This window comes from Geospiza fortis, unplaced genomic scaffold, assembly GCF_000277835.1.
Source record: "Geospiza fortis unplaced genomic scaffold, GeoFor_1.0 scaffold172, whole genome shotgun sequence".
Lineage (NCBI taxonomy): Eukaryota > Metazoa > Chordata > Aves > Passeriformes > Thraupidae > Geospiza > Geospiza fortis.
The window spans coordinates 1,331,612-1,344,216 of record NW_005054309.1 but is presented as its reverse complement, the minus strand read 5'-3'; the positions used below and the strand labels follow the sequence as shown (position 1 = coordinate 1,344,216).

At 46.1% G+C, this 12,605-nt stretch overlaps 1 protein-coding gene across 1 annotated transcript in view; it reads right to left on the bottom strand.

Annotated features, from left to right (window-relative positions):
• Positions 1 to 3,716: 3,716 nt before the first annotated feature.
• Positions 3,717 to 12,605, bottom strand: part of CLDN1 (claudin 1) — an 11,236-nt gene continuing 2,347 nt past the window's right edge. The window contains exons 2-4 of the mRNA XM_005418958.1: positions 6,695 to 6,859; positions 6,142 to 6,226; positions 3,717 to 5,656 (exon numbers count right to left, since the gene is read on the bottom strand). Coding sequence (XP_005419015.1) covers positions 5,494 to 5,656; positions 6,142 to 6,226; positions 6,695 to 6,859 — 413 coding nt within the window. The 3' untranslated portion in view covers positions 3,717 to 5,493. The remainder of the gene's footprint in view (positions 5,657 to 6,141; positions 6,227 to 6,694; positions 6,860 to 12,605) is intronic.

Here is a 12,605-nt window from a genome sequence, read left to right as displayed (position 1 = left end):
AAACTAAAAGTCAAAGCCCTTGGCTGCAGTGGGAGGTGAATCCGTGGCAGGGGAGAACACTGGTGCAGCACTCAGCAGCTTTCACATAGCTGGGACTTTTCTAGGAGCTTAGGAAGTAAGAAAGCTTGGCACGAGCTAGTTCATGTTGTTCTTCCCTCGCTTTCCCTTTTTTTTTTCCCACTAAAACCCATCTGCAAACTATAGGACATTGGCAAAGGCTGTCTTTGTACCCCTCAGTCCTGGGGATCCTCTGCCCTGATGTGAAAAAACAGTTTTTTATGTCAGTCACTTCCTTCAGCTTCCTGGACAAAAGACAGGTGTGGAATTTTATGATGGGGTAGGTGAAGTACAAAAACACCATGGTAAGAATGTAGACTTGTGCAATGTCCCAGAGTGTGCCACCCAGTCTGGCTGTACCAGCCAGCAACAGCCTGGGATGGTCAGATGGACTTCCCTGGTGATGAAAACATTTTCCCAAACAGTCCTTCTCCTAGCAGGAGGGACAGCCTGCACAACTACAGTGAATTAGGACACAATGGAAGCAGAGCCATTCTAGAGCAAGGCAAAAATATGGGAAACATCAAAATTCATGTTTCTGACATGAAACCTGCTCCTGGGCCTGGCTGATGAACCAGATCAGAGTGGAGGGCGGTTTCTGTGCCTCAAGGCAAACCCAGGAGATGTGTTATCCAGGTGAGTTGCCCAGGGCTTGGCCCCCAGCCCAGGCAGGACCCACCAGCTGAAGGCTCCTTGTGTCCCCTGTGGCAGAACAGCAGGAGCACCCACAGGCTCCATAGCTCAAGGGGCTCCTGGTATGCACAGCAGGTCCCTGTAGGAAATGTAGACCCTAGGAACACCAAGTCCCTGATGCAGTATGCTAGGAATCCAGGCAGGGCTTTTCTGGAAAAGCTGTAGGAGTTGGGATGTTTTCCAATCAAGCACGAGGCTCAACAAAGGAGTGTTTTTCCCTTTCTGCTCAGTGATGCAGATGCCTGAGCACAGGACTTCAGGAGCTGCAGAAAGGGTCAAAAGCAACATGCTATAGAAGAACAAGCTCCTTGTCACAGGCTGGACTTCTAGAAGCAGGGAAACAGCTACAAGGCAAATTGAAGAAGCAGTGGGAGTGGAGGAATGAAGAGTGTAATGAAGGGGGACAGGGAGGAACCCTTGCAATACTGTTTGTGTTGCAATCCAAAGGCCAGTTTGGAAAGCTCAGCTCAGTTGGATGCAAAGCCCTGGCTGAAACACGTGGTTGATGTGAGTCTGTGGCTCCTCCGCTCAGTGTCACACCAGCCATCTCCTCTGCCAGCTGGTGGCTGCTAAGGTCATGGGCAAAAAATATTGTGGGCGAGTAATCCTGATGGGATACACACTAGCCGTCAGGCTTTGGGCACTTGTGAGGTGTGACATTGCAGGATTTATTGAAGATGTCCCCACCCATTGCAGGGGCATGGACAAGGTGACAAGGAAAGGTCCCTTCCAATCCAGGCTGTTCTGTGATTTGACTGCAGCGCTGACACTGTGCAAAGAGCTGAGCACAAAGTAACTTTTCAGGTAGACTTAGGTGTAAGACCCTGGAAGATGCTGCTACCATTGGCAGCTTTTAGCTGTCCTTTGTGAAAAGACTGAGACAATTTCACATCACTGTCACTTCACTGGCCGCCCCAAAGTTACTCCAGATGTCTCCATGCTCAGGACAAAGGCTCAGGCTCTGTCAGTCTGGTTACTCATCTAGATTTGTAGATCTGCTGCTGTTTTGAGCAGCTTCAGAAGGTTAGTGACATTTCTGGGCTTTTCTCTCGAGAAGAAGTCCTTCATTAACTTCTTTCCCTCATTAATGCCATTATTTCTGCTTCTGCCTTATATTAAAAAGATTCTGAGCTTGTATAAGTGTTTCACAAACAGCTGTCAACAGCTGTCACTAGGTTGCCTTGCTATTTCTGTGATCTTAATTGTCAGTTTTCACTGCTTTAATACTCTTTAGCTATGTTTTCAGAGCAATACAGAAAACAAAGCCAAATTTATTACAAGAAGCTCATGTGCAAATCAGAAACTGAATCTGAAAAAGGCATTGGGCATGGATTATTTCTTAAAATTATTGAGCTGGAGAAGCCAAGAAATCCAACAGGCTGATGCTATTCCAAAAACATCTTGAGGTCTCTTACTCCTTCGAAATATCTAAGCAATATAAATGAGCATGTAATTCCCACTGACAGTGAAGTTCTCTGCATAGTGTACAGAGCTCTGGCACTATGTGAATAATAAATATGACATGGAAGAAGGTGCCAAAAAGCAGTCAAAGTTCCCATTGTCTGCAGAGACAAATGCCATCATTTCATTGCAAGATGGCTTTAGCAGCAGGAAGGCCAGTCACGTGCAAATACTGAAATCCAGTGAGAAACTCCCCCAGCTTTCAACCCATGCAACTGCTTTTCTATGCAAACTACAGCAAAGATGGCCAAAGGGTTGTAGGAAACATGGCCAAGTAGAATTGCATGATCATGGCAGAAAGGGAGAGGAAATGAAAGTCTGGCTTTGAATTTTGTCCAGTTAAAATATAGCAAACAAACAAACAAGGTAGCCTCTGGCTCCTGCCTCTGTGCCAGCCTCACGCAGATCTGCATCTCCTGCAGTGGTCTATTTTTGCCAGCTGCTGAGAAGTCTTACTGACCATTTTAGAGGTGGAATTGCTTTCCTCTTTTCTTCTGCCCAGGAAACCTCAGAGTAGAAGTTGCAAGAGTCCTTGGAGAGGGAGAGAACATGAAAACATGGGAAAAAATTAATCTCAATGGAAATCCTTGACTAATTGACAGGTTGGAATAAGAATGACCATAGATCCCAAACTATGCCAGGCAACCAGCCTGCTCCAGGCACTGCAAGCTCACTCAGCCAGCCACATGCCTGGCTGTTTTGCTCTGCCAGCTTTACAAGGCCTAATTAGCTTTGTTCCTATTGTTTGTAATCACAAAAGCAAACAGCCCTTGGAGAGTGAGGGACTAGAGGAGGCAGCTCCTTGACAGAGCTTAAGAAAATGTTTTAAATACAGTTTGCCTCTCATCACAAGTACTTAAAAATATAAAAGGGATGAACTCAAAACCCTGAACAGAAAAAGGTTTCCAGGGCAGGCAGAAGCAGGGGGATAGAGCCTTGATATCCTGGGGAGCTATCAGTGCAGGTTGTAAGACCCCATACCCAACAGGAACCATTCTCTACCAGGCCTGCAAGAAAGGTTGTACTGTCACAATAGAAGCACAGTACACTCCTTGAAGGGCCTTAGAGTGAGATGAAGGAGTCACACAAGGATCAGCAGAACTCTCCCTGCTCTGAAGGCAGAGCACCTCTCCTGGGAACACCCTGGCTCCGAGTCCCATCCCTTCCCCATTCCCGCAGCTCCCACTCCCCTGCCAGGGACAGTCTGCCTTGCCCCTGCCCCTTCCTGCTCCACCCAGGGTGCAGCCTGCCTTGCCGAGGAGCAGAGCAGACCTTCTGGTTCCTGGGCTGCAATCGGAGCAATTACTGGGTGAGTTTCTGCCAGAGGCCACAACTGCCTGACTCACTGCAGAAGATCTGTCCCCACCTAAGTCTGCTGTAGATACACACAGCTAAACAAGCTCCATCCTGGCAGGCAGGCTCCCAAAAGCCCAAGTCCCACTCTTCACTTCCATGTGCACTGTTCCAAGTTCTGTTCTAAAACAAGAAATGAAGTAATAGTCTGATTTTCCTTAAAAAAGTCCATTTATTGAAATTGTTTAAACACTTTTTACAAGTTCCCAGTACAAGCATCTGCTCCCTGGCTCAGGGTTAATGCAAATACAAAAGCACAGACTTCAGCAGCTCTTTAATGTGACCTGAGCTGCCACCTCCCAAGACAAGAGGTCTCCCAAGGCAGCTGCTGTGCACAGGCAATTCCCCATGGAGAAGGGGAAGCCACATGGCCCAGCTCCAAGTATAGGCCAACAGCAACTCGAGCCTGAAGCAAATGCTCTGCTTGGTTTCTTTTAGTAACTTTATGCTGCAAGAGTCGGGTACAGAGGTACAAGGCTTGTACAGACCACCAACGTGGTACATAGCTCAGCCAGAGGCTCTCCCTGTCTATGGAAGGAAATCAAGAGATCTGATGCCTCTGAACATATACACAATTATAAAGCCTGTTCAGAAGCACCAGTTTCCTTCTGGAGCTTTGGAGAAGTGGCACTATCCCTGTAGGAATCACAAGACTTAACTCCCAGTGTCAGCCAACACCAAGTGGCTGAGTGGGTGTTTCAGGGGAAGGGGTGGGAACCTTTGATGAACAGCATTATTATTTTTTTAGGTATGATTTAATATATAAGGATGGCTATATCTTTAAAATGTTTGTTTCTTCCTCTTTGGTGAACTTGGATTACAAGCAAATGCCATAACCTTTGGGTCAGTTTTCTTGGAATTTGCCTTCATATCATCACTGGAAGTGTTTACAAGAAAGACAGGATGGAATGGCAGTGTGTGAGGTATCCTTGGGGAAACATCAGGGAGTGGCAGTGCATTCAGTTTGGTTTAACACAGCTAGCTGCAACAGGCAAACAGAGATTGGGAAACTAAGCCCAAATGAGAAAGCCTTGAGGAAAGAGGAGAGTGTAAAAGGTGACCTGTAACAGACACAGAGATAAAGCTTCAAGCTCAGCTGCCAGGGTGGGAACATGGAGAAACAATCACTGGCAGCACTCGGTGTCTAAGGAACAGCCACAGCCTCACCATAGACACATAGTGAAAACAGAAGGCAATCCTTTTCCTTGAGCTCTTCCCTGGCACCAGGGAAACCTGCAGATGCTTTGGGAGTCTGGTAACTTCTGTGGTCTCTACCTTACACTGCATCTTCCATTAGCCAACAGCATGTGCACAGACAGTGTGGATTTCCACTGAAGCCACAGCAATTTGTTTCTGACCCTTTGTCTGCATGGAAAGGAGGGTGCTGAAGATTATGCCAATAAGACAGTACAAGAGCATTTTACATCTCCAAACATTCTTACATGTAAAGCCTTTTCCCCAAAATTATGTTTCCCCTTAAGCTATTGGTTTCATCATTCTGTATATTATATATGTTCCTTTAATTTCTACACACACCACACTGGGCTCTAACTTAATGGGATATGGGACTGAATTGTTACCATCTATTTAAAAAAAAATAAAAACAACCAACTAAAAAAAGCACCAACATCCGTCTATAAAAACAGTATCATTTTCCCTTTTACTCCCAAATACTAAACTTAACCCAAGCTTGGAGGTTTCATCTTTCCAGTGGCAATACCTATGAATCTAGGCTAGCCTTCCTCCACGGGCTGGGAGAGAAAGGAGAAGTTACGTCCAGTAGCAAAGAGGATTACAAAAATATACACATTTTTGGGAGAAGAGGAAGGCAGAACCTAGAGCCTGGACTCTGCTCAGGACAGTGGCATTGTAGTGTCCTCTCCAAAATGCTTTCACTACCAGTGCTGGCGGCTCCTCTTCTTTGTTTCATTATACATAATCCTTCCCTGTGGAGGAGGCATTTTTTGGGTAGCCTCGGGTGGGGGGATATGAAGTTTCTCTCCGTGGACAGGAGCAGCAGAGGAAGGATCCCCCCAGTATGGCCAGAGATGAAGCTGCCCAGCCGATAAAGAGAGCTGACCCAAACTCAAATCTGGAGAAGAAAGAAGGGAGAAAGTGAGAATCACTGTAATCCAGAGGTATTACTTGTAGTTATACATTCACACATAGCAGGAGAAAGCAGAAACTGGGATGGATGTGGCTTCCTGCAAGGCAGCAGCTTGGAGCAGTCAGGCTTTGTTGATCTTCAAAGCTCAGAGCTGGGTTTCTCCAGTATTTTGAGTCACCCCCAATAGCTGCAGGCCAAGCTCTGTGCAAACCAGCCCTTTAGCATGTAGTGGGGCAAAAATCACAGAAGTCCCAGCTGTGAGGTCTCTGGCAGTGATGTTACCTTAAAGCCAAGATCTAAGAGCCACATGGAGAACGAGATCCGGTCCCATCTCTTTCTGCACAGCCTGAAGCCTGCCCAGCTAGTTCAGAAACTTCCTTTCTTTGTTTTGAGTGACTGCTACCCAAACCTAAGCCCTGTGAGCACTTGTCATGCTAAACTATAGTGTGTTACACCAAATGGGTCAGTACCTGGTGTTGACGGGGGTGAAAGGATCATAAAAGGCTCGAGCCACTCTGTTGCCATACCAGGATGTGGCCACCAGCGCTGCCAGACCTGCACACAAACAGAACATCATGTCAAGGCTTAAGAAAAAAGAATCAGCAAAATCACTGCAAAAATACGGATGCAGTAGAATCAGCATCTGGAGTAAAGCTGAGCTGCTACTACCCTGGAAGTTCTGAGCTGTTCCATTTAGTGCTGGTTGGGACAGAAGTTAAGAACAGATTTGAGGCTTCCCACAGTTACACTGCAGCAAAGGCAAGACTGCTCTGCTGACAGCCTTTTCTCGCTGAAGCAGGGTCAAAATCAGCTCTGCCAAGAGATATGGAAAGCATGAAGTCCATATGGAGATTGCAATGCCAGTGCTAAGGTGCCTCAGGTAGCCTGAACCAAAGTCCTCTAAGGAGTTCCCAGACCAAAATGCTCTTGGAGCAACACATCAAGCCCTCCCACATCCCGCACAGGATATGTGGCGCCTAGGAAACAGCACATTCAACACTCAGCACATCTTATGTTACCAACCTGAAATGATGAAGATCACCCCACCGAAGACAGCCATCCTCATCTTCTTCACCTGGTCATCTTCCATGCACTTCATGCATTTCATGCCTGTCACAGCAACAAACATTCCAACGAGCCCCAGGAGTATTGAAGCCACCATCAAAGCCCTTGTGGCCTGCAGACTGCCTGGAAGACAATAGGATTTGAGTTATCCACAAAGTAAACTCAAGATACAAATCAAAATTCAGATTACTGGGCTCAACAATCTTCTATCTAAGTATTCCTGCTCCCTAATACACAGGATACAGCCAAGCAAGACATTCCTTCTCAGCTTTAGTCTCAAGGCTGCCATGCATCGGGATCAGAGGGCTCTCTGCCTCTTCTAAAATGCATGGCAAACAAGGGTATGCAGCGGCCTTTTGCAGGAAATGACCTGGGAATTGCCCCCAGACATCTTTTGTTCCTTGATCATTTGAATCCCAATTGGAAGGACATATCTGTTTATCAAAAGAAGTATTCAGATTTAGGCTCTACCTTGACAAAGTACTTAAGCACATGTTTTAATATGAATAGTGACATACATATGAATAGTGCCACAGCAGACAGAGAGGCCCATTTGCTGTTCAACACTTCCAAAACCTGTCTTTTATACAAATAACTCAGTGCTGATTTAGATGTTTTTATGCTACATTCTCACTTTGAGTCCCAGAGGGTACAAAAATACAATGGCAAAAGAAATAGGACTTTCCCAGACAATTGAAAAATACCTTGTTTTCTTTTCTACATAAAATATTTAGCTTAATTGACTCAAAGATACTTAAATGCTTTAAGAGCTTCTTGTGCTTTTGAAGAGTTGGAACATGGGGTGATGCCTCTCATAGTGAGTTCTCAGCAGACAGACTTGATGTACCTCGGGATTTGGTTTTTATATGGAGTCATCTGAAGGCATGAAGACACACTAATCCTACTAATGGGAGCTTCTGAACTTAGATTTTCTTGATACAAAAAAAAAAGTAGTAATGTAAATTAAGTCATTACTAAAAAAACCCCTCAGGTGACAAAACACCTGACTAGCAGTGAAATAAGAGCCTGAGCTTCATTGTCTGGCAAATCAGGTTTTTTTGAACAGAATGAATTTTCATACACAGCCCTGTAAAGCCCTGAGAACAAACAGGGCTAGTTAATACAATGAATAAGCTCCAAGGAGCATGCTGTTACCAAGGCACAGGTGTCCCCTGACACAGAATCTCAGATCTGAAGCTCATCCCTCAAAACACCCTGACTGCATCCTGGTAGAGCTCTGCAAAGCATTTCAGGCTTGGACTGCAAGATTTAAGCCTTCAACAGAGCACCTGCACACTCACTCAGGGCTGGCATGGTGAGCCCATCTGAGTCCCTGCCCCAACAATGGGCTCTGTGGCCCAGTCTGAAACTCAGAGCTCAGACCTGGCCAGGAGGAGAGCAAAGCCACACAGCCATCCTCTGCAGCTTCTTTACTACACTTTGTCCCACAGAGCTGCTGGTGCAGGAAAACTCCTGTGACCCATACCAACACCAAGCTCTAATTTGCTCTAAAACAGATCTGGATCTGCCCCTTTACACACAACCCTACTGTTCTGTAAACACATTATGAAACCAGTTACAAACAACACAACAAAAAGACCATCAGAGCAACAGGAAGGAACACACTTTCATAAGATGACTGTTGGCTTTCTTGGGAAAATTCCTCAATCAGCTTGGCTAATATCATCTCTCACTTCCTTCAAAGGGGAAGGTGACACACCTCTGCACCACCCATGTGTTAATCAAAGCCCATCTGCTGCATGTACAGAAACCCATTAACAAAGCCAGTTGTCACTTTAGCATAAATCACCACTGCACTATCCAAACTCGTTTTTAATTGATTTATCTCTAGTGTCAGAGATTACACTCCAAAAGTAATTTCTACCTTACAAAAGCGATGCCAGTGTTCAGAAAGGCTTCAGCTGACAGGCAACCAATTCAGCTGCCATACATTTAAGGCTAAATTGTGCCCTACAGCAGAAGCTCTGGAGAGGCCCATGGCTGAGTACCAGTTTGTACTAGGCATGGGAAACTTATGTTCTGCAGAGGTACCAAACCTGTTTTATCAAGACTACAGGAAGTTTGGCTCAGTCTTGCTGCAGAAGAAATTACTTTATAGAAGAGGGTTTTGAAAGAGTTCTTTCATGAAGCTCAAAATAGGCAATGCTATCTCTAAAAACCAGAAAAACAGTTATAAGGGTGGAAAAAAACATTTCACCTTCACACACAGTGCCAAGGGACAAACACAGGAAAATGCTGGAAAAGGTTTCTATGACCTCTAAAAACCCAACTATGAAATGCACCAAAATCTCAATATGTATAAGTATTAACTGGATGCATGCCACAACAGCTTTGCCGAAGCAGCTGAACAAAATACAGCATTGTGAGCATTCCCCAGGGCTGCCCACTCTCAGCAGACGCTGCTGGGACAACTCCTGGTGCCCTCACCCCCTCCTCATGCATGGCTCACAAAGGGACAGAAACATGGAAGAAGCTTGCAGTGGGACAGTAGAACAGGTTCTGCCCTTGCAGAACATTCTGTTCCTTTGTCCCAAGAAGCAGCAATGTGACATGGCTGTGTTAGCCAACCATCCTCCACCTGCCCTGTGCTCCCAGCACAGCCTGGGAGGCAGGGCTTTTGTCCTCCGACCACTTTTGCAATGTGTGCAGTGCACTGGCCACAGTTAATCATCATACAAGCTACCAGTTAGTAACTACACATTAACAGACATGCTGTCAATGGAAGCTGCACATCCAGGGGCTGGGAAAGCTACTTTAATAATAGTTCTGTTGTTCACACAGGCCTTTCCAGATGCTTTAAAAATCCAAAATTATACAAGTACAATATCGTCTCAACCTGCTAAACAGGACAGGCTGCTGACAGCAAGTAGAAGTAATCCACAGCAATTTAACTTTACAACTTCTACCATATTAGAGGGAAAACAGGATTTCCCCCACACTCCTTGTTGCTGCAACTGTCTCACCAACAGGAACAGGCAGGAAAACCCAAGCAGTCTTGGGAGCTCTTGGGCAAAAAACAGTCCTGCACAAGGTGAGACAAAGTGGCCTGGCACCAAACAAGAGCTGTCAGATGGCAACAGTATTTTGTCAATACAAACCAGTATTCACTCTGAAGCCAAGCCTTTTGATTGCTGGTTAGCAATGAGAGACATGGTCTGAAAACCCTGTAGCAACAAAGCAGCAAGAACTGAAAAACAGAGGCTTAAAATGCCTCATGACAATCAATAACTAATGTGCATTCTACAGGGCATAAATAAACCCCAAACTCCACAAGCATGCAGCTGCAGCTCACACCTGTTTCACAGAATAAACCCCACATCTTTAAAAAAAAATACTAACAAACCATTCAGAATTATTGTTAGTGGTTTTGGACACAAACAACCTTATTCAGTTTATCTGAGTCCTAAGTAATATGCTTTCCTTCCACAACTATCATTAACTGAGACAGAAGTAATTGCTGGTAACTGCTTAGCTATATAAAAAAATACTTCAGTACTTCACCTGCAGATGTTTGAAGGTTTTCTCTATCATCCCATTTCCTTATTCAATCTGTTTATGTCATTTATATTACAGAAAAGCTGTTGGGAAAGTGCCATGGGATTTTTGTAATGCCTGTTTGTAAGGCAAAATTGCGGTAATAGCTTTGTGTGCAGATTATTCTCTGATATGGATGCTCATCAACTGCCTTAATTTAAAACAAGGACTTTTCCTTCCCTTCCCATGGGCCTTCATCCAACTAACTGATGACAAAATACAGGTGAGACAGATGCTGTGCAGCTCCCTCTAGTCCTTATGAGGTAAGTTCCCCAGGAGTTTCAAGCACCCCTGCAGTACAGGAAGCATGTTCCACTGTCCACCTCTGAGAGAAGCCAGCAGCCTTCAAAGCCTTCCCACCGGAGTTTCATGAAAGCTGGATTCCCTGGAAGGAGGGAGAGCTGAGATCCTGCAGGTCTGCCCTGCCAGCATGTGAAAGTTACTTTTGTGCAGTAGACAGGGGACTGAAGATCTAAGCACACTTCAGAGGTGGCCAGCAAACATCTCACACTTTGAAGTTGTTGTCAAAAGCTGCTAATGTCTTGGAGGCTTTCAACCCCGTTACCAGACCCTGCAAAGGCCCACTTTGCATACCCAGCAGCAGATTCTAGTCTGGACACTTTCAAAGCACCTCCGTAGAAGTCTGAAAGACCATACCGAGGTATCCAGGCAGGACAAGGACTCTGGGTCCTGGTTTTTACAAAATGGGAAGGTTGGGAACTCCCTACTGCATGTCCAGTGCACAAGAGGCAAGTTCAGTAGGTAACAGTGGCCTTGTACTCTGCATATCTCAAAGCAAGTAAGGTTCGATGCCCTCCTACCCTCACTGACAAATAAAGATTGGTTGTAAGACAAGCATGATACCACCATTTCCAGATTCCTGGTCAGAGGAGATCTGGGCAGCCTGTTTTCCCACGAAGCCTGGAAATTCCCTTACCAAGAGATTTAGTAACACATAGTAACACCAGCTACTGAAAGCTGCTTAGAAGCTGCCTGTAGAGCAATAAAGCCAGTGTATTGCGACAGACTGCCATCCATCCCCTCCTGCAGACACACCAGGGCCCTGCACAGGAACAGCCTCGGTGGCATTCCAAGTAACCCTCTACCTTCTCAAAGCCAGCACAAGAGACTGTTTTATCACTCAATCACAATTTTTCATCAGGAAGGAACAAGGATTGAGAAACACAGTAGCAAATTAACCCTTAACCCACATAAAAGCACAGACATCAACAGGTTCTACCTGCTTAATCAAGATCTAAAGATGGAGAATTGGACACATGTCCCTCATGCTTTGTCCCTCCCTGGGCCACCATCCCAAGTCCCCTACCACCAGAACTGAGCAGCAGTAACCTGAGCATGAACCGTTCCTTCCCCCCACCCATTGGAACAGGCTCAGCCAGGGTGGTAAAGGTGTAGGAGGGAAGATTTCACATTTCAGCCATGTTGCTTGACCCAGAGGGCATTCAAAACCTTGTTTATTTTCTGGGCTAGGGCACAAAGGCTCATTGTGGATGTACTAGGTTTGGTGATGAAGTGATAGATGAGTCTCAGCTTGTCTCAAACACAGAACCTCTCCCAGCAAAATCAAACAGGTCGATGAGTATCTTCAGCTAAAACAGCCTAGACAGGATTCAGAACAACATCTGTCCTGAACAGGAGAATGTGGTTAGGTGGGGCTGGAAACTTTCAGAGACAGCTACCAGGAGCCCTACTCCCTCATGTCTGGGACCATCCCCCTGAGACCCCGAGGAGCACAAAGCTGAGCTAAGCTCCATGGACCATGCTGGAGGGCCACAAGAACAATGCTGAGGCTGTGCAACAAAGCCTCGTTGCAAGGGTGGCATTTGTTGCCTCTATGTCTGCGTGTGGCCACGCACTGCTTTTCACGTAAGCCAGCAAAACGCAGCCTTTCTGTTGCCTGAATAGGAGCAGTGACATAAGCCCTCAGCTGAACACAGCTGCGGGAGAAGTGCCAGCACGGGTGCACTCCAGCAGTGTGCCCACACGGGAAGCTGGAGGCCCCTCGGCTGGCTAATGGTGCTTATCAGCTTGTGCCAACCCCATCTCTGCCTTGCAGCCAAACACTGACACACCCAGAGGAATGGCAACAGCTACCAGATGTTCCAAAACTTGCTGGCAAAGCCTTCCAGCATTCCCACAAACACGAGTTACTGCAGGTGCAAGAAGGCTCAGTCCTTTCTACAGGGACAAAGTAATTACAGATCTGAGCCTCTCCCATCGGTGGCTCTGACATGTGGCTCAGAGCACCTGGGGCAGATGAAGCCCCGGCAGGAAAGCGTGGCCAGGCAGAAGT